This window comes from Notothenia rossii (assembly GCF_949606895.1).
Source record: "Notothenia rossii genome assembly, chromosome: 6".
NCBI classification, from domain to species: domain Eukaryota; kingdom Metazoa; phylum Chordata; class Actinopteri; order Perciformes; family Nototheniidae; genus Notothenia; species Notothenia rossii.
Window position 1 is genome coordinate 16,269,657 of NC_136909.1, and position 25,263 is coordinate 16,294,919.

At 39.4% G+C, this 25,263-nt stretch overlaps 2 protein-coding genes and 1 long non-coding RNA gene across 5 annotated transcripts in view; 1 reads left to right on the forward strand and 2 right to left on the reverse strand.

Annotated features, from left to right (window-relative positions):
* dock5 (dedicator of cytokinesis 5) overlaps positions 1–14,501 on the reverse strand; it is a 33,872-nt gene extending 19,371 nt beyond the window's left edge. For all 3 annotated transcript variants that reach the window (XM_079688087.1, XM_079688086.1, XM_079688085.1), the window contains exons 1-11: positions 14,324–14,501; positions 7,519–7,602; positions 7,233–7,273; positions 7,097–7,152; positions 6,720–6,816; positions 6,434–6,582; positions 6,161–6,296; positions 5,892–6,049; positions 4,418–4,499; positions 3,711–3,840; positions 2,487–2,559 (exon numbers count right to left, since the gene is read on the reverse strand). In XM_079688087.1, coding sequence (XP_079544213.1) covers positions 2,487–2,559; positions 3,711–3,840; positions 4,418–4,499; positions 5,892–6,049; positions 6,161–6,296; positions 6,434–6,582; positions 6,720–6,816; positions 7,097–7,152; positions 7,233–7,273; positions 7,519–7,602; positions 14,324–14,366 — 1,049 coding nt within the window. In that variant the 5' untranslated portion in view covers positions 14,367–14,501. The remainder of the gene's footprint in view (positions 1–2,486; positions 2,560–3,710; positions 3,841–4,417; positions 4,500–5,891; positions 6,050–6,160; positions 6,297–6,433; positions 6,583–6,719; positions 6,817–7,096; positions 7,153–7,232; positions 7,274–7,518; positions 7,603–14,323) is intronic.
* On the forward strand, positions 14,469–19,438 carry LOC307043568. The gene is made up of 2 exons (XR_013809406.1): positions 14,469–14,573; positions 19,011–19,438. It is a non-coding gene; the product is annotated as an uncharacterized lncRNA (long non-coding RNA).
* Positions 19,439–21,492: 2,054 nt separating this feature from the next.
* Positions 21,493–24,134, reverse strand: neflb (neurofilament light chain b). The gene is made up of 4 exons (XM_079688863.1): positions 23,001–24,134; positions 22,686–22,810; positions 22,183–22,598; positions 21,493–22,099 (listed from the first exon to the last, which is right to left on the reverse strand). Exons 1-4 carry the CDS (start codon positions 24,069–24,071, stop codon positions 21,894–21,896), a joined length of 1,818 nt encoding a protein of 605 aa, XP_079544989.1. The 5' UTR covers positions 24,072–24,134; the 3' UTR covers positions 21,493–21,893.
* Between the last annotated feature and the right edge of the window lie 1,129 nt (positions 24,135–25,263).

Consider the following 25,263-nt stretch of genomic DNA (forward strand, 5'->3'; position numbering starts at 1 on the left):
TATCTAATTGGTTCAATACAGAATTGAAATGCACTGTAGAAGCATACATATTGTGAAGTGGTGCATCAATAAGTATTAGTGACCAAATTGGATTAAATGGATTTTCTGTTTAATTTTCAGAAATGTTTCACACATATCTAACTAATCCAACCTAATGTTCTTGTGTAAACATTTTTAAAATGTAGCTTACCAAGAGCTCAAATTATTGTACAATACATGGTGTGAAACTGTGTTTCCTACACCACAGTTATTGAACAACACTGATCAAACGTATTAGAGCGACAACATGTATCTTGTTAAAAATAGATTTCTCTGTATTGTGTTCGGTCAGAGGGAGAGCGAGAGGGAGGCCTGAGTCTATATGGTACCTTTATGTCACGGACATGTAGAGGAAGGATGTATGAATTGCCAGGACATTTGTTCCTGGTATGCATGAACCAGGTTTTTTTTTTTATATCTATTTTGAAAATGTTGAATTAGCATTTCTTTTTTTGTATTTTACATTTCTATCACTTGAGGTTTCTATGAATAGGGGTTAACACAGTTAATTGGTAAGGCTGACATTTGATAAATGACTCATTCTGTTTAAAATATGAATTGTCACCGCTCCGGCCAACTGACAGCGTTGGTGGAAGTCATTTCAGCAAATGAACTCACCTATTTATATTTCCTTCTGAATCACAAGTTGAATGTTTTGACGGCCTTTTGCAGATTACAAATGACTGGTTATTAGTTGAACTGCCCTGCATGGATTGATGTGATGATTGCACTTGCAACAGTGTTTCAGAAAAATGTGCTTAAGCATCTGAAAAGAAAACTGTGTCCAATAATTCAATGGTTCTGGAAAAGTGTTATAGAAGAAAATGACAAAATAATAAAAGTAGATATCCCAGTTGATCCATTGTTGTTTTTGTTAGGATCCGTAGCTTAAGAGATATATGGCGCAGATCAGAGGTATATACTGCAGATACTTTTATTGATCAAAAAGAAAATGATAACTGTGAACTGGAAGGATGCAAAACTACCAACCATAACTCAGCGGGTGCAGAGACTGAATCAGAAGGACCATCTAAAATGCTATCATGTTGTTTTTCTGTAACTCACCCTGCTCTGCTGTGAATGCTTTTTGTAAATGCATCTTCCTTTCTTTCCTTTTTTTCTAGGTATTATTGTTAACTATCTTATGTCAGGGAATGTTCTATATGGCTGAATAATAAAAATGTAATTTCGAACGTGTAATTAGTCCAAGCTTTGTTGTTTATTGATATCAGACGATGATACTACAGATTATTCAATTGTTGATTAAATATTTCGTTTTGTTATTGCATTCATTTGTATAGTACTGTATCATGTCTGTATCACCTTTTGTTTCATTTGTATTTTCTTTGGTTTTACACGCTCGAAAAAATAAAATAAACTAACTAATTAAAAGTTTCATGAAAAATATCCGTGCTCTGTTGCTATCTTTGAAATATATAAATGTTCCCATTGCTCGTGGGAAATGAATTTAGCTAGACCTTTTGGTTTAATATATATAGCCCTCAGAATAGGAAATTCATGTGTTATTTAAATAAATCGTCCTCAGGTAATAAACTCTGATATTCAACAAAAACATGTTTTTCCACTGAGTGCTTCTTTGTGCTGACTCAGTGAACTGTGACAACTACAGATAAAAAGTTAGGAAAATGTTGTTTGGATGTTTTTGGTGCTCTTCCATCTAGTAACCCTATGAACATATTACCGTCCTGATCCCACCATGGAGCAGCTTCTGTGACAGCATGGCCTTGAAGCCTGTCTTTTTTAAGAAGAGATAACACTCAAGATTGCAAAAAAATATATATTTGTTGCTGAAATGCAACATAGAAAAAGTTGAAGCGCGTCCTTGAAAAAGATTTAATGTTGAACACAGTGAGCAAAAATAACTCGAGTCCTAGTCCCATTCTTTTCCATTAGAAAACAAGGATGATCGTGATAAGAAGAGCGACATCTCTTGACAACTGGTACGACAAAATCCATGAAATCTATGTTATGGAAAGAATCACCTTCTCAATGAGGCTTCGGGAAAACACATTTGAAGAAATCTGGAAAAAGTGGAGAATTGACATATCCCAAAGACGACCATCGCTTGTTTGACTGTTTCTATACACCGATTGAATGTATAGGTATAGATGTGTATGTATGGTCAAATGTATGTGTGTATGTGTATTGTATGTATGTTGATATGTATGTTGATATGTATGTTGATATGTATGTTGATATGTATGTTGATATGTATGCATATGTACATGTGTAGACATTTGCTATTTCAAACAACCCCTGTGTACTTTTTTGTTTTTATTTTATTTTGACTAATGTTGTTTGCTATTTCATTTATCACTTTCGGCTCTCTAAAAATATATGATTTGAAAAACTTTACTTGTATTATAATGTGAACCCAAATAAATAAAGAATAAAAATTAAAAAAAAGAAGAGCGACATCAACTCACTGCTGGAAGGGGATGAAATGCTGCTTGTCCTCATCGTCTGTTTTGCCATGGGCGATGTCTGTAACGTCCATCACTGCAGTGACAAAGGGAGCTCAGTTAGTGCTGTAAAGTAACGGAGTACATCTCATCAAGTACTGTACTTCAAAACAATTCAGATGTACTTATACTTTACTTGAGTACTCCCTTTTACATTATGCTTCTACTCCACTAGAGCACTGTACATTTCACGTCTTCATTTTTTCCATAAATGGATTTACTACTATATTTAAATGATTGATATAAATATCAAGAACATTTAAACTATTTTTATAGAATAATCAATTTAAAGCTATCCAAATATTTTTCAGCTGCAACATTAACATATAAATCTATCAAATTAAAGATTATGATGTAATAATATAATTCTCCATGATGGGTACTTTTTGTAGTAATTCAGATTCTACCTATGTTATCCATTTACTTGAGTAAAGTTTTTAATGTAGTGCTTCTATCAAAGTATTTCTAATAACTGTAGCTATGTACGTGTGACTACTAAAAGCCTTGAACCTTGAACGTCATAAATCACAGTAGGGCAGCAGATAAGGATTAAATTAATATACCAGGTGCAATGCTGTTTTTTTGTTATTTCAAAACAGAACCTACATTTAGTTCTAAAAAAAGGTACATTTATTCACTTGAACTCTTCTAAAAGCAGGATTGGAACCAAGCGTTGGATCCGACTCACCTGTTGCCTGGCTCGGCACACAGCCAGCATGAAGTAGTAAAACAGAATGAGAGCTCTTGATCTGCAGTTTGCAAATGCTTCTGAATGGTTCATTCCACCCGGCTCTTTCCCTTAAGTGATTTTTCGTTTTTTCCTGGCTAAGAAAAATGGGACTCGTGAATGAAACCCTCTTTCTGACTCTGGTTTCAGTCCATTTGCTGGAACAGCAGAGCAAATCATTCCTCATCAAACCCACTAATCATCTGGCCAAAAGCATAAAAAAGACGGGTGCTAAACCAATTTGCACCCACGTGTATTGCCAAGGCGGAGTGGAGGCATTTTCTAGGTCAGGAAGCAGGTGTTCCCATTTCATTCAGCACAAGGATCCTTCATTTTTACAACTCAACGGAACCATTCATTCATGCAAATATTGCACCAGAAAGGAGAGGAATTTTCTCTGTTGAGTTCTGGGACTTTGTTATTGCCAAAACAAATATTAGGAAGTTTGAAAAGCAGCTCACCAGCTACACCAAAGGGCCTTCTCAGTCCTCCTGTGTGTTTCTTGCCCTCTTTGAGCTCCATGCTGCCCACTCTTATGATCTGACACACGAGGAAGAGGCGCTGTCGCATCAAGTCACTGCTGCTCAGGTCCTGCACACAAAGGAAGACAAATAAAGAGGATGGTTTTATGGTGTATTAAGTGATGAAGTGCATTACATACAAAATGAAGTTGACTCTACCTAACTCTAGCCTGTTATTTTGTTCATGCAGACCAGATGGCAAATATTACAGAATAAAAGCATGCAGTAAAACCCTCAAACACATCGCTTCCCAGATTCTCCATGTGTTTGTTTTCCTGAAGGCGCTTCAAGACGAAGGTGTCTTGACATGTGTGCTTTGAGGAAGTAAATATTTGATTTGATTTTCAGCTTTGCCTTGATGAATGTGGTTTGATCACATTAAAAAACACAATTTCATGCAGGTTAGCTCAACGCGTTGTTAGCAGGAAACTGGGACTGTGTCATTAACATAAACAGCGGTGAAATAATGGCAAATGTATTCAGATTTGCAGAGATGTGGCGTGAATGTGAGCCATTCAGTGCAACTTTCAGCAAATTAAGAGCGATCCAGGAGCAAATTGGCTTCTTTGTCACAGATTTCAGGCCGCGTCAGGATTGTTTAAATCCGATGCAGAGGGAATACAGGCGGTGGGCTGGGATTCACTCACCGTGAATAGCGCTGGCAGGTTGTTGAGTTTTTCAATTTCTTTAGGCATCCCCATACTATCCCAGCGCACCAGGAAGTTCTCACTGCAGAAATTTCAATAAGAATCACAGTTAGAGATCATATTATCCAAAGGCATCAGGAGAAATAGAAAATAACTAATTTTGCATCACTTTATCTGTCTCAGCAGATACAGCCCAAGAGATGATTGCATATTTGGAATAGCAACAATGTGTGACTATATTGAACCACATAGACATTTCTCATAGCGGGCATTCTGAGGCAAATGGTAAAGGCAGAAATGCATTGCTTGCGGGCATTACTAAAGAGGCAACAAATCCATTATTAATGCGTTTAGTTACACCTGCGATTTTCCTGCAATGAGTCAAAATGTCTGCTGTAATAAAGGTCTAATGTCGTCCCCTCGCTCTGTCCGGAGGAGCAGAGGTCAGACCCGTCGGCAGAAGCATCCCCGAGCAGCCGAGGGGTGTTTCTAGCTTTTATTTTTATAATCTCCATTATTAATGCTGCCACTATTTTTGACAAGCTTAGAATAGTTCTTTTTCTTCACCAGCATGTTGAAGAAGCAGCAGTTGCATGGCCCCTGAAACAAGTCGCTTCCAGCCTAGAGCTCTCATTTCTCATCAGAGCTTTTCAGAGTTAAATGACAATAATACACAATCTCAAGCTATTATTGTTATTTCACACAAACTTAGCATAACTAATTATATTTATCTTCTTCACTTGCTTACTTTTGCCACAATAAACATCAAAGTAGAAGCACTATTTTTCTTCTGTATTGATGATTTAATGATGTGTCCAACTTGTTAGATACATCACATCTCCTACTCACCTTGAAAAGCCCTCCACCCCCTGGCCCCTATCTCTCTCACAGATCTCCTTCAGGAGTACACCCCCTCTTGTTCCCACCACTTAACCTCAGCTAGTCTATCTACCATCCCCTGATTCACACCTCACCACCGTGGTTGCTTGGTCTTTTAGCTGCACTGCGCCCAAGCTCTTGAAGTCTTCCCACTTCACATCCAACAGTATGACACCCGTACAAATCCCTCCTTAAAACTCACCTCTTCAAATTGGCCTTCTCACTATAGTCATCCGGCTTGTTATCAATACTACTCCCTTTCCACGATACATGCCTGATTTTAAAAGTCTCTTTTTGTGTCCACCCTGTCTGTATTTTATATTTTTGCTGTATTTACTTGAGTATGTCTTTTATGCATTGTAAGGTACCCTGAGGTGTATGGAAAGGTTCCTCCAAATAAAATGTATTATTTAACATTGAATAAAATAGTGTCACGTTAAGATACATTTTAGACTAAAATCATATTTATTTTTGTTTGTATCATGCTTGAAACATACTGTATTTCTTTACTATGTCAAATACCAATTCAATTAACTAAAATGGACAAATCAAGCTTAATACTGAAATGAGTTGTAGATTAAAGTGTGGAGCTAACCTGATGAATTCAGACTGGTCGGGGTCGTACAGAGACATTAGCAGCTCAGCATCCTCTCCAATGTTGCATACAAAGTTCTTCAGGTTCATGAGTAGACTGTAGGTGTGCACAGTACTGAAAAGGGTCTGACGCCTCATCTCCAGGTTTTGTAGCCGCGTCTGCAGAAAAACAGAGCCCCAGGCAGTGCATGGACACAGATATTATTTAAAAATTGACAGCTACTATGGGAAGAAAAAGTGTCTGAAAGTGTGAACAAATCAAAATCATGCCTTCTCTTCTTGTATCCTGTCATCCACACTGCGGGAGGCGGTCTCGTGTGCCCGGAACAGACTGACCGTGCTGGTCCAGTCCGGATCCAGAGTGTTTCCTGCTTCATCTCGCACCACCAGGTCCAACCCCAGAATCCTTAAAGCACAGAGGATCAAACACTTTCATTTAAAATCGACAATCTTGGAGCCATGGGTCAGGCTAATAAAACATTACAATGGTGTTTATGCTGCAAGGCAATTTGTTGCAGTACAATAAGGCAGCAGAACTCATACCGGTTTCCGTAATCAATCTTAGCTGTGACCTTCTTTCTGAGCTCCACAAGGTCATCCTTAGGCAGCGTTCCTGACACTATCTGAGATCGATATTCGATGAGGCTGTACGCCATCTGCGTAACACTCCTGAATGGTTTTGTCTTGTTCGCCTGTCAAATAAAGATGTACACACTAATAACAAAACATTGTCCAGAGGTGTGAAATAAAATGTCTCGCAGTGGTGTGAATCCGAGTAGGAGACACTTGTGTGTGTGTAGTAGAAACAGAGACGTTGATTTACACTCACCACGTAGAGCTTGTGCCATATCTGTCCCCATTCTCTCAGAGTGGCCCCGAGCTCCTGCACCAGGGGCAAATCGGCTGGAGTAATTATTTCCTGCTGGCTACCAGCCACAAGGAGAGAATAATAAGATATTGGAAAAGTAGTTCATCATTCACAGATCATGTCACATCATTTGGACAGACTCAAGTGCATTTCTTTACATGATAAATAGTGGGATGGTTTCTCCTCCACAGCCAAGAAAAGCATTACTGAATCCTTACTTATTGTAATTACAAGTGCACTGCTGTTATATGTTAGTGGCTAATGACAAGGCAGGGTGGCAAACCAAAGTCAAAGTGGATTATCATCACGCTGATATTTTTACTGATATGTGCTCTCACCCTGTTCCCTCGACCGTAGCCTCCTTTAAGTGGATGTAGGAAGCTGGGAAAATGCCCTGAGGAAGCAATGAGGTAAATCAGTAAATATACATCACAGCATTAGTTATGATGATAAGAGTGCTAATGGCTCATTTACCTTATGCGATTTCTTGCGTAGTGTGTAACCCCTATACCAGCCTGAGGAAATATGAATTAACAGAGAAACATGTTACAGAGAGGGATAGGCTGTGGACAAGACAGTGATGTGAGTGATGACAGTCCACCCTGTCTGGAGGACGATGTAGTAGTCTCATTTGCATTATTATGCATAGCATATCGAGCGATGGTTTGTTCAACATTTCATCTAAGTTCCTGTGTCAGCTTGCTTCAGTGAAGGAAAAGAGGGATGTGTCAGGGCTTGTTGTGCGTTGAGGCTCGCTCACCTTCCAATTTCTCAAGTATGTGCACCGTGTCCCCCACCTGCAGACACAGCTCCAGCTCACCACTCGCCTCATAGTTGTAGATTGCTGAAGGACAAAAAAGGGCTGTCTCATTATTGGAAACACACACAACATTCAATACATACTTTTAACAAAGACAAGTTTTAAGCCCACAGTTTGATAAGTTTTGTTCCCGCTCCAGGTCCAGTGGATTAAGAAAAAGCCCAAATCCCCTTTCAATCACTCAGGAAAAGGCCTGTTCTTAAAAAAAGTTCTGGATCAGAGGATTGCAGTTACTTCCAGGAAAATAAGCAATTCTTGTCGCAGGCTTGCATGCAGAGAGGATCTTGATCTTTGATTTATTCCTCATCTTACTGCTCTTTGCAACAGCAGGCTGTATGCTTGTGCAGCCGGCCTGCATGACTCAAACCTTTAAAGTCTTTTGAGGATTCTTAATTGAAACAGATGCCCTGAGGCAGTGTTTAACGTTCCAGTGGACTGTGCCGGAGCAGGTAGCTTCAGAGAGAGAGAAAGGAAAGGAGGGCAGCTAAAAAGGGCGATGGCATTACATCCTCTTTATTTCTGATATCACGCTAGCCTTTGATCAATAGTTACACTCTGCAGGTCATGCTTCTGCAAACTGGCTCACCTGCCAGCCCTGCCCTTCTCTTTACTCAGTTTATTAACATTTCCTGGAGGCGACTCCTTAAACTCTCTTACCAGGACACGGATGGGAGGGATCACACACGTCTCTGCGCACACAGACACACAATTAACCAACGAGAAGTTGCAAAAGAGAAACCTTGGCAAACAATACTGTAGCAAAGGTCTTTGTCAAGACTTGAGGGAGCCACAATAGTGAGCAGCCAATCTCATAGTGATAGAGGAACTATAAGCAGAGAGCCATGTCCTGACTTGCATGGTGATAATGTGTGTTGCTCCAGGCTAGATTTCCCAGCACGCTTCAACTGGCTTGCCTTATCACAACTCAGTCTGAATACCAAAACTTGACAAAATACTGAAGGCGGTTGTACCCTTCTCTCTCCATGACAGCCTCCTTAAAGATTTTTTTCATAGCTTTCCAAAATGCAAATTTGCCCAGACAGAATCTCCACATGGAATCAGGTTAAGACTGTCAGTATAGACAGCCTATTTTAAATGTAAGGTTAAACCCATGTCTGCTGTACTGATGTAAGAATATCCCCAGCACAAGTTCAATTGAATGATGCCTTAGTCAGAGATCCCTCACAAATACTGAAACTTAGAACCGGTCAGAAACACTTACCTCCGACGCCTTTCTTACCTTCTTTTTCCCACAAGCACATACATTGCCTAACATGTATGTGTTATATCGTGAACATCAAGTTCAAGTCTTTAGAGCAAACAACGTATCATACTATATCATTATTTTAAGTTGAATTAACATGAAAATGAATTATATTTTGCTATCACTTGCTGGTAGTTTCACTATTTGCATATTTCTAAAGTGATTAAGGTAGTTAAAATGACTTGTTTTGCCATTTTGTGTAGTTTTTTTTACACAATCTGCATACAAGTTTTGGCCGTTAAAGCAAAGGAAAGATTTTTTACATTTGCCTTTTTTACCAACCTCGCCCCTTTTTATTTCAATGCATTTGTTGGGCAGCCCCCACTGTTGGGTAAGAGCATTGAGAAACCGCTCTTGTACGGAATCAATAAGAGATTCTGCTATGACAAGTAAAAAATATATGCCCATGATTGTATATGTCAGATGTTTCAAAACTGACAAGTACGAACATAGGCCCATTTTTTGACCACAGCTCAAATCTGTCAAATGGTATAAAAAGTAAAAAATGTCTATAGTGCTTTTTCTTTTGCTTTGCGAATGACCTGTGTATAACTCAATGAACTCACTTGTGGCCTTTTTTTTTTCGCATGTGACTTTTATATTATATTTAGTTAATCATTCATGTATATTGTCAATGTTAACCGCTTCGAACTAAGATATTTGAACTACTTTTACTTTGGTTAACCAAGCTAGTTTTCTCCTTAGGGTAACATTGCTGGTTTTTTACTTTTTCCAATGTCAAATAATTGTTTAGCTACACAAAAAGAAGCAACTGACACGCTGTGAATTCTCTTTGAAAAAAGGATTTGTTGTCACAGGGGAAATATTTGTGCAGCCAGAACAATATTGAATAAAACGAGCACTGAAGAAATGACATCTGCCTCTGGTGATGCCGGGAGTCACAATGGTCCATTCACCATCTTGACAGTGTCTGGGCCTGGCAACAGTGGGTAAAATGCCATTGGCAGGCAACCGGCTGAGCGTGTTGTGATGCCACACTGTCTGCACTAAAGGCAACAGTCTGAACACTGGCAGCACAACTCATGTGCTCTGAGACCCACTATCATCCTCTTGAACTTAAAACACAGAGCCTGAAGCCATTGTAGTCAATTCCAATAAAGCCGTAATCTGAGTAGGTTCAAGTTTATAAGCATATTAATGTTAAATTAAAGCGAGGCTGATTTAATCTTAATGATTTATCAAGGAAGTGGATTAGCCAAAAATTAAAGAACACTACGGCTGAACAGTTTGAGCCGCAGCTGGCAGCCCATCACAGTTAACACGTTTCAATAAGAATCCATTGTTCTCTTCGCTGACTGGGTGTGAAGGAAAACATAAACAAGTACTCCGAGTTATGGCCGTGATAACACACATGCAAACAATATGACGCAAGGTAGATGAGCCTAGCAACCAATCCTTGAACATACAGACATTACTGCTCCACTGAGTTCATACCTGGTTCATACAGATCCTCAGCATGAGAATCACTCCATCAAATGCATGAAATAAATGAAACGATAAAGCCAGAAATGGGGCAGACATAAATGTCGCCATGCTAAACAAACGGACTCTGATTCCATAAAAAATAACAACCATCATATTTACTTGTACAGGAGAGTTGTAAGCAAACATTGTATATACCAAACTATTCAAATGGTATTATTTTATAGGGCTGCAACATACAACATTTTATTTTCATTATAGATCAATCAGATTCTCAAATTGTTGTGATATAAAACAGAAAAAAGCAAGTCTCCATATTGGAAAATAAATATATATAAAACATGGATGCATTTTATGAGAAAACATTTCCTCATGAAAGATTACTTATTACTTATATTTTGCGATTAGTTTTTAAAAAAAGCAATTACTATGACTAATAGCTTAAAATCAATGAAGTGGAATTAGAATAAAATGGTATTCTAATAAACTTGAAAAGGTCTTTTGGGTAGCTACTATTATGTGATGTATCATATCTCTTTTAAAACCTGAATTCAAACATACATATTTCAAATGCTTTGGAAGAAGCGAGAGGTACAGTATAATTCCAAAAACTAATTAGGTAAAAGCAAGTCTATTAAAGTTTGTCTTTGAGCCAGTTCTCCTCAAGAGAAACCTTTCAAAATAAAGGCCTTGCCTTCGATCAACCGTCTAGACACTCGGAGACAATCTGTAGCTCCAGCTAATAAGCCCTTGTAGGGTCACCATGAATCAGAAAGTTAATTTTCAACTTCAAATCTAATAGTGCAAAAAGAGGAATTAGACCACTTATGGGCAAAATTTTTTAATTCTAGTAAAAACTCTGCTACAAAGAAAACTACAATTGCCTTTACTAAAGGAGAAAGAAACCACAAGGTCTTTCTGCAGGTTCATTAAGAACTTCTCCAAACTTATGTCTGAGTTTTGAAAGTCATGAATGACCATCCAATAATCTGGTCAGTCCTTCAAAACTGAGAACAAGGTCAACACTTATCTTAACGGCTGGTATCAGACCTATGGCGCCGTCAACAGCTTTAGATTTGCTTTGCTAATAAGACACAGACGCCCACAAAGCAGAAGACACGGGCAGAGCAAACCATTTTAAGCCCTCATCAAATTAAGGACACATATTTATTTTTGTTTATTGCATAAAACTACAAAGTGGAAGTTTCGGATGAGCACATGAAAATCTTTTTCACACGCCCACAGTGAGGGCAAGAATAAGTCAGCCTTTATGAATGCTTATTGTTACCTAACTTTGTTTGTTTGAGTTGTATTGTGCAGAAACTACAAGGCCGTTTACATTCATCTATGCCTGCCTTATATCTGAGTTCACACAGTTCACATACACATATCTGTATTTTGGGGTTGTAGAAAATGTTAGCCTGCTTTCATCAGTTTTTTCCGGGTCTTCCCTGTCTCAGCGTCTCTTGCAAACGTTTAAAAACACAGTTCCTGAATACAAGCTTTGTGTTACTCTGAGGATTTAGCACTTAACTAATTTCACACTATTGATTAAAGCACCTAGACCTTCTTTAATATAAAATACATCAATATCACATTTTTTTTACAATATGGGATCTTTAAAAATGAAAAGGATAAAGATTTATGAAGCAGCACCAGAGATGTTGCCTTTTTAGTTCTACAGATGCTTCTTCCTTGTTGGAACCTGTTGCCTACATTACCCACCATTCAACCTAATGCAACTCACACAGCATGCAGCATACCACATCAGTGTTAAGCAACACCTGTTAACATACTGTGTTGTGCAAAATCAGTTCCCCTTTAACTTCCTGAATAACTGTTATCTGGCAAGGCCATTAGTTGGTCAAAAATGTATAATGTTTTTAATACACACTGTCAATACAAATGGCCAACTTCATATGAGTTTGGTTCAAAATCAAGCAATAACATGACCACCCATTAAGGAGACCTTGCCTTGAAATCTTATAAAGCCTTTTGATTTCATTGTGGATGCAAATTATGTGAAAATAGACATGCAGTATATTTAACTAAAGTGTTCCCTACCTTTTGATTTAAATGATTTATTTGAGTCTCTAGTGCAGGCTTCTCTTCAGGATATATAAAAAGGGAAAGCTATCCTCTTGTGATGGTGACACAAATTAGCTTGTGATATCTTAAGCCCCACATTATCCACATTTCCCTTTTAGCTAGTATGATATTGCTATTATCAGAAACCTGGCAACTCCTTTTTCTACTGAAAATGTAGTTGCCTGGATCTGGGCAAAGCCTGGGTTGCAATATGATTAAAAAAGTAGGACCTTGTGCAGGGTCCGATAACATTTTAAGGATTAAGTGCAGTTCTGGTGACACCTGCCCCGTTTCTGGGGCGGTTGCCAGGAGAACGGCACCATCTACAAAATCCAGCAAAGCAACACTTTTTAACACATTACTGAAAGGATTTACACACAAAATCACCTGCTAAAAAAAGTACGTTATAATCATTTTAGTCACAACAGCAATAGAGGACAAAACACATCCTTTAAAGATAAAGTCGGTAACAGAATCCAGGCTAAAGCAAGATATTCTTAATAGACTCTGGTTCACACCTATTCCATCAGGACTAGGTATTCACACAAGGTTGCTCCTCTTGCGTAACACATCTGCTTCCCAACAGGACACACTTTCTGTAAAAGTGTCTGTAGCACAGATTTAGCGGTGAGTCAGTACGGTAACCAATGACCGGCCAACCTGTGCTGACAATAAAGTCATTACAGTAAACCTGGAAGGAATTTCACATGAAGGCTACAAGTTGTGCTCATTTGCCCTGAGGGCGTGGAGGTCTACCTGATAGCATGAACGTGCATGCAAAGTTAGCCCACAAACACACATTTATAAATGTGACAGTGCCACACCTTATTGCAAACCACTAAAAAAACATTTTAAAAGTTGTGCCCTATAAGCATGGGTAGAAAACTATTAGATGTTTGAATTAACCTGAATTCCCAAAAAAGGTAGCCTACTAAAGTAGAATAACAGAAGTATTATCCGCTAAGTGTAGCCTACTTGAAGCGTACAAAGTAAGCAGAAAGGCTATTTTCACCACATTATCTTATAATTATAAGAGGATTGTGGATTCACCAACAAATACACATTGGAGCATTTTAATGATGTAGTTTGTTAATATGTAGATACTTTTAGATACTGGGTTGTTAAGTAGTACAGTATCATAAGCATAACATGCGTTTATGGATGTAAACGCTATCTAGTACTATGAGAGATACATTTCGCCTCGGAAATGTCATGGGGTGCAAGTTTAAAGAAGCATAACATGGAAATACTCAAGTAAAAAACAATAATTTCAAAATGGGCTCATGGTATCTAGTTCTATGAGATACATTTCGCCTCAGAAATGTCAGGGGTGCAAGTTTAAAGAAGCATAACATGGAAATATTCAAGTAAAAAACAATCATTTCAAAATAGGCTCATGGTACTTAGATACGTTCCACCACTTCCCAAAGTGTTAAGCTACACTGACAAACCTAATGTCGATACAAATTCTGTCCTGTTATCTGACATGCATACAGTCACAGCAGTGGCTCCCATGTGGGACCCTCCAGGAGTCCTTCAGGGGGTTTTCTAGGGACTTAACAGCTACATGAGAATGTATTCAAGTTTACAGAAACTTCCACAAGTCAGCTCAGCGAAGTTAGGTACAAGAATGACTGGTATGCTCATTGAACTCTTGGCTCTTTTCCATTTTTCCTCACCACCTATTATGGACACTTGGTAATTTCTTACTACAACCAAATACCTTGACTCGCCAGGACAACAAGCAGGGCAACTCACAAACTATGTAATAAAAAGTACCCAAAACCCCTCCGGGCTAAGGTGTCGCTACGCACCATGTACCACCAATAACAACAAAACCCTGCGTGTGTTTCCCAACTTCAGACTCCCCTTTCCCGTGAAGTTTAGTTGGGAGTTCACTCGGTGAGCTTGTAACTCACAAAACACGCGAAGCTGCTTTTGAAAACTTACCGACTCCGTACTTCTCTTTTTTAGTAGGAATCCAACGGGTCATGTCGGGGAAGGATGTGAAGTTGTCTGAATAAATAAATAACTATATACAATTGCCAAACGCGGACGGGCGGTGCACTCCTGCTCGTCCTGAGCTCTACAGTTCCGCCATCATGACTTGTAAACGGGGAGGGGAGAGTCCGAGAGGAGGCGAGGCGTGAACCATGGCTCTCAAGACTACCCCCACAACAACAACATACCGCGGTGGAATGTAAGTACATTTATTCTGTGGTACTCAGATCCTTTTCTTAAATATACTTACTAATACCACCGTTTTAGAAATAAAAGTTATGCATTGTAAATGTTACTCAAGAAAAAGTAAGTAGAGGCTGTAAAAAGACCCAGTTCTAAATAATAAATAAAAAACACCCAGAAAATAAAAAAGACAATTACTTCAATGTTTATCAAGCCAATTGATTCTCTATCAATCTTTCAAAAGCTGTTAAAAGCTGGCTAGTTTAATTTGTACTGTAACAAAACATTTTATTGAGTAGGTCTATTAGTGGATACATTTAATAAACTCTTGTTGTTGTTTTTTTTTAATGTGTAATTTTTTTGTTAAGTCACTAGTAACTAAAGGCATAAGATAATTGTAGCCAAGTAAAAACTACAACATTTTTAGTGGAGTAAAGAAAATGATCAAGTTAAGTAAAAACCCCTGAAATTGCACATACTTCAGTAGATATAGCCTACTTATTTACAATCCACCACTGCATTTTCTTTATTTATAAGTACTGTACTTAAAATGTTGAAGTGCTTATTTTAGGCCTACTAAAGGCCATTATATCGAGTTTATATTGTGAGATTAGACTGCATGGTCCTACATGGTATACATAGTAATGTCCCAATGGTGTCTTTTCTTTTCAATGGTATATTTTAAACTGCATAATAGTTATTGAATATCATTTTCTGAACTCACTGCACTGTTGATTTTGTTGTATTGTTTGCATGCATGTCAGCATTATTCAACACAAATGTCATATGTGTTAACTTTTAGTGAAAGCACCAACAGTCACCGCTAGAAAGATATTAGCAATACTGATTTTGAGGTATTTGATGAAAGCAATTGTGAATTGTAAATGTCTCCATATCACTAAGCTCTAATTGTTTGAGTACTTATTTTTATTGGTACCTTATCCTTTTTCTTTACTTTTGTTTTGAGTCAAAAATTGTGTTTTTATTTACTTCAAATATTTGCTAACTTAAGTTTCTTTCACATCTGTCGCTACTTTTTCCGTCTTAGTACTTCATCCACCACTGCACATCAATCAGTGGATATTCTGCAGCCATTTTGCATAAATCTTCAAATAAACAAAAATTGAATTGAGGGAAATTATAATGAGACTGACCCGTCTGTCCCTCGTTTTGCTTCAAGGGCTCCTGATGCTGTCGGCTCTCCACTTTTAGAGCTACTGGCTGGCACACAATTTGACAATTTACAGAGGAGAATAATTAATTAAAACCAGAGTTATAAATCACTGATGTGTCATAAATAAGTTATCTCCAGGTTATTGTTTTAATTTAAAATGAGATTGAATCGCAAACTCCATACCGCTGCTCACATTACTCGCTTATATGACAGGTTTGTATTCTGATTGAACATAAATGAACAAGACCTGGAACATAATAATGATCATATAATCACAAAAGGCTATATTTGAAGTTGTTGTGCATACTATAATTGTTTAGAAACCAAATGGAACTAAGACCAAAGCAATTGTAAACTTGTCTATCAGTGAAACCATACTGAATTCAATTTCATTTCAAACCAGCCAGTATCACAAATAATGCCCACCTTCCTGCACAGTGAAGTAATTTACAGCTGTTGGCTGAGATCTGGTAGTCCACTTAGCCTTTTGTTTGCCCCATCATGTGTGTGTGTGTGTGTGTGTGTGTGTGTGTTTGTGTGTGTGTGTGTGTGTGTGTGTGTGTGTGTGTGTGTGTGTGTGTGTGTGTGTGTGTGTGTGTGTGTGTGTGTGTGTGTGTGTGTGTGTGTGTGTGTGTGTGTGTGTGTGTGTGTGTGTGTGTGTGTGTGTGTGTGTGTGTGTGTGTGTGTGTGTGTGTGTGTGTGTGTGTGTGTGTGTGTTTCTTCTGTCACTGGTCAGCCAAATGGTGCTGTCAATAATGTTCAGCCATCCAATGCTTTTGTTGTTCCCTGCGGCAGGGTGATGTCCATGTTTTTTTCTTTTCCCTCAGCTATAGTGAGCTTTAAATCCCATCTTGTGGTGAATTAGTAATACCACAATACAACACAGGCTGAAACCTGTTATTGAATCTCATTATTTATATTTATAAATCATAGCTATTTAAAAGAAGAACACCATACAGCAATGTGAGGGACGTTTATCTGGCGGAACTGTTATCAATGCAGACATTTTAAAAAGACGTTGCCTTAAGTTAATTACATTTTTGAATTGTTGCCTTCTTTCACCACATATAATTATAATGTAACACATATGGATTATGTGATGTTTTTAACACCTTAAACAGCTTAAGGATTCAAACATATTCACGAGCTCATCCTGAAAATGTGCTACAAAAAATGTATTTTGCAGCCATTTGTAGAATTTCCAAGGTTATGGCTTGAGCTTTTACACATGAATAGTGTGACCTATTTCAGTTTGAGCTGTAGGTGCCTGCTGTTTGGGCTTTTACATTTATTGAAAGGGGGGCTTCAAATAAGCTCATGCCCTTTTCAACAATCATTCTCTTTATTAGTTTGGCAAACTCTCTCACACTTATTATCAAATGTGAGGAGTTGCTTTTGGGCTTTTAAAAGTTTAAAACAATCAAATTTGCAAAAAGGAATACAATATTGCCATCACCTGACTGCTGTGTGCTATTGCATACAATAGACCTTCCCTTGTAAAACCCCAAGAATGTGTTGCACTTTGTTGTGGCATGTAATTAAAAAAATATTTTGTTACCTTTGCTTAACTTTTCCCCATTAGAATCGTTAAGAATAAATCATTACATTTAGATGGTGTGTGTTAGTACGTGCATGCCTCACATTAATGTGTGTGACAATTTGACAAGTTGAACTCTGGAGTTCACCCTGAGTTGAAGGCTCCACTAGCAATAGGACCAGACAGGCTGAATCTTCACAGGAGATTCCCACTTCCCCTTCTCTTCTAATTCAGATCAGATTGTATCTCAGACATCCTTCCATTAAAACTCGCTGAATAGGTGCATCTCTGACCTAGTCATTTGATCTTGTGCAAATGTGCAAGGTAAACATGAACACTTTCACATGTGTATACAGAGGCTGAACATAAAGACTGATAGCTTTCACTTCTTTCTGCATGAAAGTAAAGAAGTGTTGTGTTAAGAGTGGGCTGTAGTTATTGTAGATAAAAATAAAGATGAAGCTACTGTCTGTTTACTTCGCCTAAGGGCTTTTCTTGTGTGTCACCCAACATACACATAATGAATGAACATTTAGCATAACAGACAGCTGAAATGATAATAAATATGCTTCCTATTCACCATCCACCTTCCTACACTCTGGAGCATTATTGTTTGTGCGAGTTACATGCTCCAGTGCACATGCCTGTGTTCTTTTTACTGTAATGGGATGCAAAAAAAATTAGCTCGTCAAGCATGCATATGTATTAAATGTATAATTTGAATAGATCTTGACGTGACTTGACTCCAGAGTTATTCAGTCGGGGACAACACCAAACTCTGTGAACTAAGATTCCTACAATGTAATGAACTACATTGCTCATGAGACAAGTGAGTGGTAGGGATCTGAACACCTCTCATAGCACCCCCCACTAAGGTGGTTCAATTATTGAGACAAAAGCAGACAAAGGGCCTAATGCATTTATGGGTCTTCTGCCAGAACCGCATGACGCCAGAGGCAAATTGGGCCTCGGCATCCACCAGGCTGTCTGGCAGAAGAATCAGGTGACAGCCTGGTCCTGCAGAGCGGATAGGTCAATGCACTAGTCTCAACATCCTGGAGCAGAATTTGATTTGCAGTTGACTAATGGCTCAGGAATATCCACATTTTTTTCCTTTAACAGTTTGTTGTATAAAATAAATGTTTCTTTAGCTTTTGCTGCATGACATCAGATCCTGTATGTGCGTCAACGTTGTAACTGTAATAGTGGAAGCTGTCAATATTTATATGTGCTAATATTGACACCTACATGAATTACTTATATAATATAAGCATGTAATATATTTTGATGCGAGACATTTTTGTGCACAGAAATGCAAAAACAAAATCATGACAGCAAGAAACATAGTGTTAAAGCGTGATCACAAAATCAGGCTACTGCAGGTAACTTAGATAAGCACATTAATATGTATTATGTGTATAATTAACATCTAATTTCGAGATTGTGTTGCATGAGAAAGGACTCGCCTTGAGGCTCCCTCATGTATCTCCATCTGACTCAGTGATGCATCCTTTGTAGGCCTAGTGCACACATAAGTCCATCTGAAGCTATGTCTAAACCAAGAGAAGAGGGGATCTATTTTTAGAGCATGAGAGCCATATTTTTAAATGAAATAGTCTCAGTCTGCTGTCTTCCGGGCCAAAGGGAAGGCTTGTTCAACAGAGCCTTTTAATTAGGCGATACTCCGAGATCAGCAGAGGGAGCCACAACTCTTATCTTAAGCTTTCTTTTTCTTTGTGAAGACAAAGCTGTCTGACAACTAAAAAGGCAGACTGCAGCGTGACCACCCTCTCTGTCTGGACCTTGGCCTGAGCAGCAGAGGAGTGTGCACACCCACCCAAAATGTTAAAAACCATACTCAGGCTGACTCTCAAGGTGAAAGTATGATCCTTCCAAAGACGTGTATGGCATTTCTTCTGTGTTTTGTTCCCCCCTTTACTCATTAAAAGATGTAAATATATGTGTTTCTACTGCAGGGGCCTCCATCAATCTGGGATCACTACAGTGCAGCATTTCAGCTCAGCATCAAATCTGCTGTTAGTTCAAAAGCAAAAGAAAAATGTTGCTGCTTTCGTTTGCAGATTACATTTCTGACATTACAAAACAGTAAATTATTGTATTCTTCTTGTATTTCCTCATGAAATAAAATATGCTTGTGTTGTAACTGAAAGCTGATAACATTGTTTCATGACTCTAGGACCAAGCCAGCCTTTCTTGTTTAGCTGTCTAGGAGCAGGTGAGTGGTACAAAGTCAGTTTTTCAATACCTGACAATGAACAATTGTAAGTGTCATATTTAGGGTTTAGAAATGATTACATTTTGTGAAGTATAAACAGACTATCAAGAATATGTCCTCGTGTTTGGAAGTTAACTGATATGTTAAAAACCTCCTGAATGTAGTTGAAGTTAAACTTTTATGTTTTTATGAAAACAATGTATTTTGGGGTAATATTTCTTAAAAGGAGCTGCTGATGCCTGCTCCACCTTCGGCTCTTTGTTTTTCATCAAAGCACTGTACGTGTGGGAGGTCTCAGTGGGCCTCAGTGATGGGCCTCCCTCCCTCTGACAAAGTGTGTGCCCACTGGAGTGAGAGGGAGTTAAAAGATTTATATACCGGTCCATTCACATCCCAAATGTGACAGATGAACCGGAGCAAAACTCAATTTCTGAAAGATGAAATGTGATAACAGAAACGATACAGCTTAGCTTTGATATGTCATGTTTACTGTGGATCGGTGTCCCAGCATGACCTAACATGCACCAACCAACCACAAACACACACTTGCAAGCCTCTAATAGCTGCATTATACGACACAGGTGATACTGTATGAGCACCTGAGAGAGTATCGATATATGCTGGTGGTTTCCTGTATCTTTTGTGAAAATAGTTATCACTACTTTAGCATTCTGTCTGCAGGGTGGTTTCTGTGTTCAAATCTGGCCTGCAGTGCATCGCTAGTGTATTTTTAATCAATAGGAAAACATTTACAATATTGCTATCTGTTTGAGTGGTGGATGGTGTGAGTGTGCAGAGCCAAATGCGCTGCAAAGTAGAATTTCTAGTCAATTAAATTGAGTGCTCCCTGGTCTTACTGTAGCAACCGAAGAGGAGGATAATGTAGTTTAGCTGGGGTAAACTGAGGACAACGAGGATGGAGCTACAGAGGAGATCAAACCGTTTGGGGCATTGCTTTGACACGTTCAAAAACAAAGAAACTCACATATTGAAGAAGAAGTTATGATTATAAGCTGATGCAATAATTCAATGTGTGCCTGATCAAAAGAAGCTCACACCAGTTTGTGTGAGAAGAGATGAGTGTGTGTTTGGGGTTACCTTGTGTGATAGGATTGTGTCTCTGCATTATGCCTAAAGAAAGCCTTTGGTCTCACCTCCTTTTTGTTCGGTAACAAAATAATCTGTCCTCTGTCAAGGTTTATGGCAGCGGGATATGCTTCTCTTCTTTCTCTCGCTCCCCTTCATTCCTCCTCAACCTCTCTCTCCCTAATGCAATAATGAAATTGCCCCCCCTCCTTCCTCTCTCCCTCGCTCTCTCTTACTGTCCTGCGTGAGTTGACACTTGGCCAGACTCTTTGGTGCAGCAGACTAGCTGACTCATAAAGGTTTCAGTGCGCCCTGATTTATGGACAGTGATGGGGATGAGTTTGAGGCAGCAGGAAAAACACCGCTGTCAGCTCACCCATCAGACAGAGACTGTGGGCACATCAGGGCAGAGACGACCTGCTGACTTAAGATAAAGACGAAAATGCCATTGTTACTCTTTTCTGATAAACTACTTGTGTTTAGCCAAGTCCAGAGAAATATAATGAGGCTGTGTTGGCAGATAGTGCTGAAAAAGTGAAGCCTTATACTGTGTTTTGTTTTGAGTATGTTGTTTTTTCAAGCATTTGAATGTCAAGGTGTGGCTTGGTGTCTTCTGCTGAGTTTGCTGCAGCCCTCCCTTCCTGTTAATTGTGAATTTAATTATCAATATGGATATAACCGAAGGCTCCTTGGCTGCCATCTCATTTCTTTTTCCATTAACCTCCATTAACATTCTGGTGAGAAAGCAACATTCTGTATAAAATTAGCAGTGAGTCACAGAGCTTCGACATTGAATATCATTTTCAGCTAATGTGTTTAGTGGTGCTAAATATGACTTCTTCTGACAGTTCATGGCAACTGTTCCTGTTTATTGGTACAAATAAAAACTCAAGGGCCAGCTCTGGGTTGACAAGGCTTCAAGGCTTTATTGAAGGCAGCACATCATGGATTTAAAGCACTAGGTGAGGACTTGAAGTAAGGCTTTTCAAACCGGGTGTTGCACACAGAGTACAGGCATTGAGGCATATATTGGTGAAAGTAAAGCACACAGGTGTTAGCAAACAAATCTTTTCAAAGCCACATGTTCTCTCCCGACCAGAAACATCCTGTATTATTGATTAGCTTTTTATTTTGTTTCGATTCTTTGCTTTTGCACACATGCAGTTGGTCAAGTTGTTAATACCGAGAATTTCACCAACATGATGTCTTCTAATTTCAGGATTAGAGAGGTATCTCACATAGAGCACCGGAGAAGACATCCTACAGCTACAATGCTAGCAGGGATTTTGTAAAGCATTTCAATTTAAACTTTTTTCTCAGTTGCTTTTCCATTTTTCTCTTCGGCCTCCACCTCGTCTTGTTTTTCAGCTTTTTCCCCCTCTTTCTTATCCTCGTCATCACCCTGTTCTTCTTTCTGCTCAGCATCCTCCTCTTCTTGAGGCTGGGTTTCTTCTCCTCCTTCCCCCTCATGTTCTTTTTCTCCATCCTCTGCATCACCCTCTTCATTTCCTAAAGAATGTGGGGTGAGAATAAAAGTTAGAATGACTTTACTACTACACACATGCACTATGGAAAAGATTAAAAACGGTTACCTTCTCCATCTGCTTCTTCCTCTCCCTGCTCTTCCTCCTCCTTTTCTTCAGACTTGTCTTCCACCAACTCTTCTCCCTCTGAATCCTCCTGGACCTTCTCTTCACCCTGATCTTCCTCCTTTTCTTCCTCTACTTCCTCCCTCTCTTCCTCTTCCAGTTGCTCTTCATCCTCCTCCTGAGGCAGGCTGGCCTCCGCCTGCTGTGCTTGGCTTGCGGATATTGTCTCTTCTGTGGGCAGGGATCTAGAGTAGAAGCGGGAGCTCAGCATGTACGGAGCTGCAGAGGTTTGCTGGGACTGCATGGAGAACTGAGTCCTTCGAAAGGATGGAGGAGTGGCGTACATGGATTGGGAGTAAACGTTGAAGGACCCTGGGCCCGAAACATTGAAACGGTTCTCTTCTCCTTCAAGGAGCTTCCTAAAAGAACAAGAGTCACATAACATCAAGTAAATAAGTCAAATCCAACAATTACAGCACAATATATAATCAACTTGCATCCCTTACCTGTAGGCTGCAATCTCAATATCCAAGGCCATCTTCACGTTCAACAGATCCTGGTAGTCTTTCAAGTATCGAGCCATGTCATTCTTGTTGGCCCTCAATTCTTCTTCTATTTGACTTATTGAATCCTGCCGGAAAAAGATAAAGTCACATGTAATAGCACATTTAGGGCAGGATGTGTATCAGTTCTTCTTTCAGGTATCACTGCACGCTCTGTAACTGTTGAGACTTACCTCAATGCCAAAATCAATATACATTTTCCATAGAAAGGATAATTCAAGCACTGTTCCTTTATTTTACTTTATTTCGGTCACTAACCTGCAGTGCAGAGATCTCAGCACTCTGTTTCTCCTCCACGTCCTGAAGTTGGTTTTCCAGAGCTTGATTCATCTCACGGCAGGCATCAATGTCCAGCTCCCTGGCTTTGATGAGGCGACGATATTCTGCAGTCTCATCTTTGGCATTACGTGCACTCTCCATGTTGCGAGAAGTGCCTACTGTCATCACATTCACCTTGTCACAGAACCATTCTTCGGCTTTTTGAAGATTGTGGTTTGCCAGCTTCTCATATTGGACTCGGATGTCCCGGAGAGAAGCGGAAAGGTCAGGCTTGATGACCTCCATCTCCACTGAAACCTCGGCGCTCAGCTGTATTTGGGCCTGCAGCTCTGCAATCTCATTCTCGCAGAGGCGCTTCAGAAAGGTAAGCTCATCCAGCAGGGTCCCAACTCTTTTCTCCAGCTCTGCCCGGGTCAGTGCACCATCATCTGCTCCCTTCCTGGCATCCATGAGCCTGCCCTCCGTTTCCTCTCTACAAAGCACTTCCTCCTCATAGCTTTTTTGGAGGTTAGTAAACACGTCCTCCATCTCATCCCTGTGGTCCTGGGCAGCTTGCTTCTCATGGCGAGCATCTTCCACAGCAGCACGGAGCTGGCGAATCTCATGCTCATACAGGGTGCGAAGGTTGGATGGCTCAGTCTGCCTCTGCCTGAGAATCAGGAGTTCAGTCTCCAGCAACTTGTTCTGCTGCTCTAGTTCATGGACCCTATCAATAAAGCTCACAAAGCGGTCATTCAGGTCCTGCAGTTCAGCCTTCTCCTGGGTCCTTAAGACTTTGAACTCAGAGCTGACCTGGGCTGCTTGTTCAAGGCGGAGCTCGGTGGCAGCTGCAGACACTGGAGCTGAAAGCATAGAGGAGTAGCTGGAAGTAGCTCGGGAATGGGTCGGATAACTTCTGCGTGAAGAGACATAGGAAGCCATTGGGGCGGAGTGGCTGGAGTAGGCAGACCTAGATCCTATTCCTCCTCCAGCTCCATATCCTGCATTGCGCACAACTACCCTCCTCTTGTGAGTAGAAGGGAAGTAAGGGTCAAAGCCGATGGAAGTCATGACTTCAGAAAACGGGACACTCTATTCTTAGGAATGAAGCTGGGTTGACTGCGAAGTGAATCTGAAATACACTGGCTTTTATAGAGCCAGTAATGACTGTGACGTAAGCTATTTTGCAGTCATGCTGACAGAAGGAATTGCTAGTGGAGCCAGCTATCCAGGCTCAGCCAAGGGAAAGATGGGGTGGGGTGAGGATGGAGGAGGCGGGTAAGTGGTGGAGCCACACAGGACTGCAACAGACAGGGTCACTGAGGACAAAACAGTACGCTGTTGCGCATAAAAACTGCAGAAGTTGTTATAATTTGCCATCATATATCCTGCCAAAGACATAATGTATCTCTTTTGAATGCAGCCAGATGGAAGACATGAGAAAAAGAACCTTTCTTAAAAGATGATGCTGCCTTGCACTGTTTTGCATCATCTGCATGCTGTGTTAAAAATAATATTAATAAAATCATTATTATGATGGGTTAGGGTTAGGGTTACATCACAATTAAATGTCACAGAAAACAAAGCAATTCAGCTAAAGATCAAAGCCTTAACCCAATGCTTTGATCAGGAAAATACCACTTTAATCTTAGAGAAAACATTTTAGTGTATTATATTAACATTTTGCCCTCTAGTGGTTGCCTTTTGCCACAATTTACAATGCTGGCTAAAAATGTATAAAACTGAGTATGCTATATTGATTTATAAGACATTATTTTCTGGTATCCTTCCTGAAATTCCCTGGCTGCTATCATACTATTTCACATGCTACAATTATTTGTATTTATGTTTAAATAGTGTAGTCTACTTAGTGTTGTCCATCTGGATGGGTACTTTTTGTGAGCTGTAATTTGTGTAATTTCTATCTCTAAAATGTTATGCATGACTCTTAATTAATATTTGTCCTCTTTACTTTTGCTTTAACAATGTAAACGTATTATCTTTCTGTGGGACTAATACAGGTATTCTTATTCTGATGCTGAAATAAGTGTAATGGCTATAGATGTTTTTAAAGCAACACTTTTGACGGATTTGTAAAGTAGTTATGCAAAGTGAAACGTTAATTAGCTTGTTGTGCCTAATATAAAATATATTGTCTTCCTTCTTCATTTTCCCATTCCAGTTACTCACTTCTAAGGATTAACCATAGACTTTGAGATGAGTGACATTTTCTGTGGCGTGGCTTCAACCAATATCCCAACAT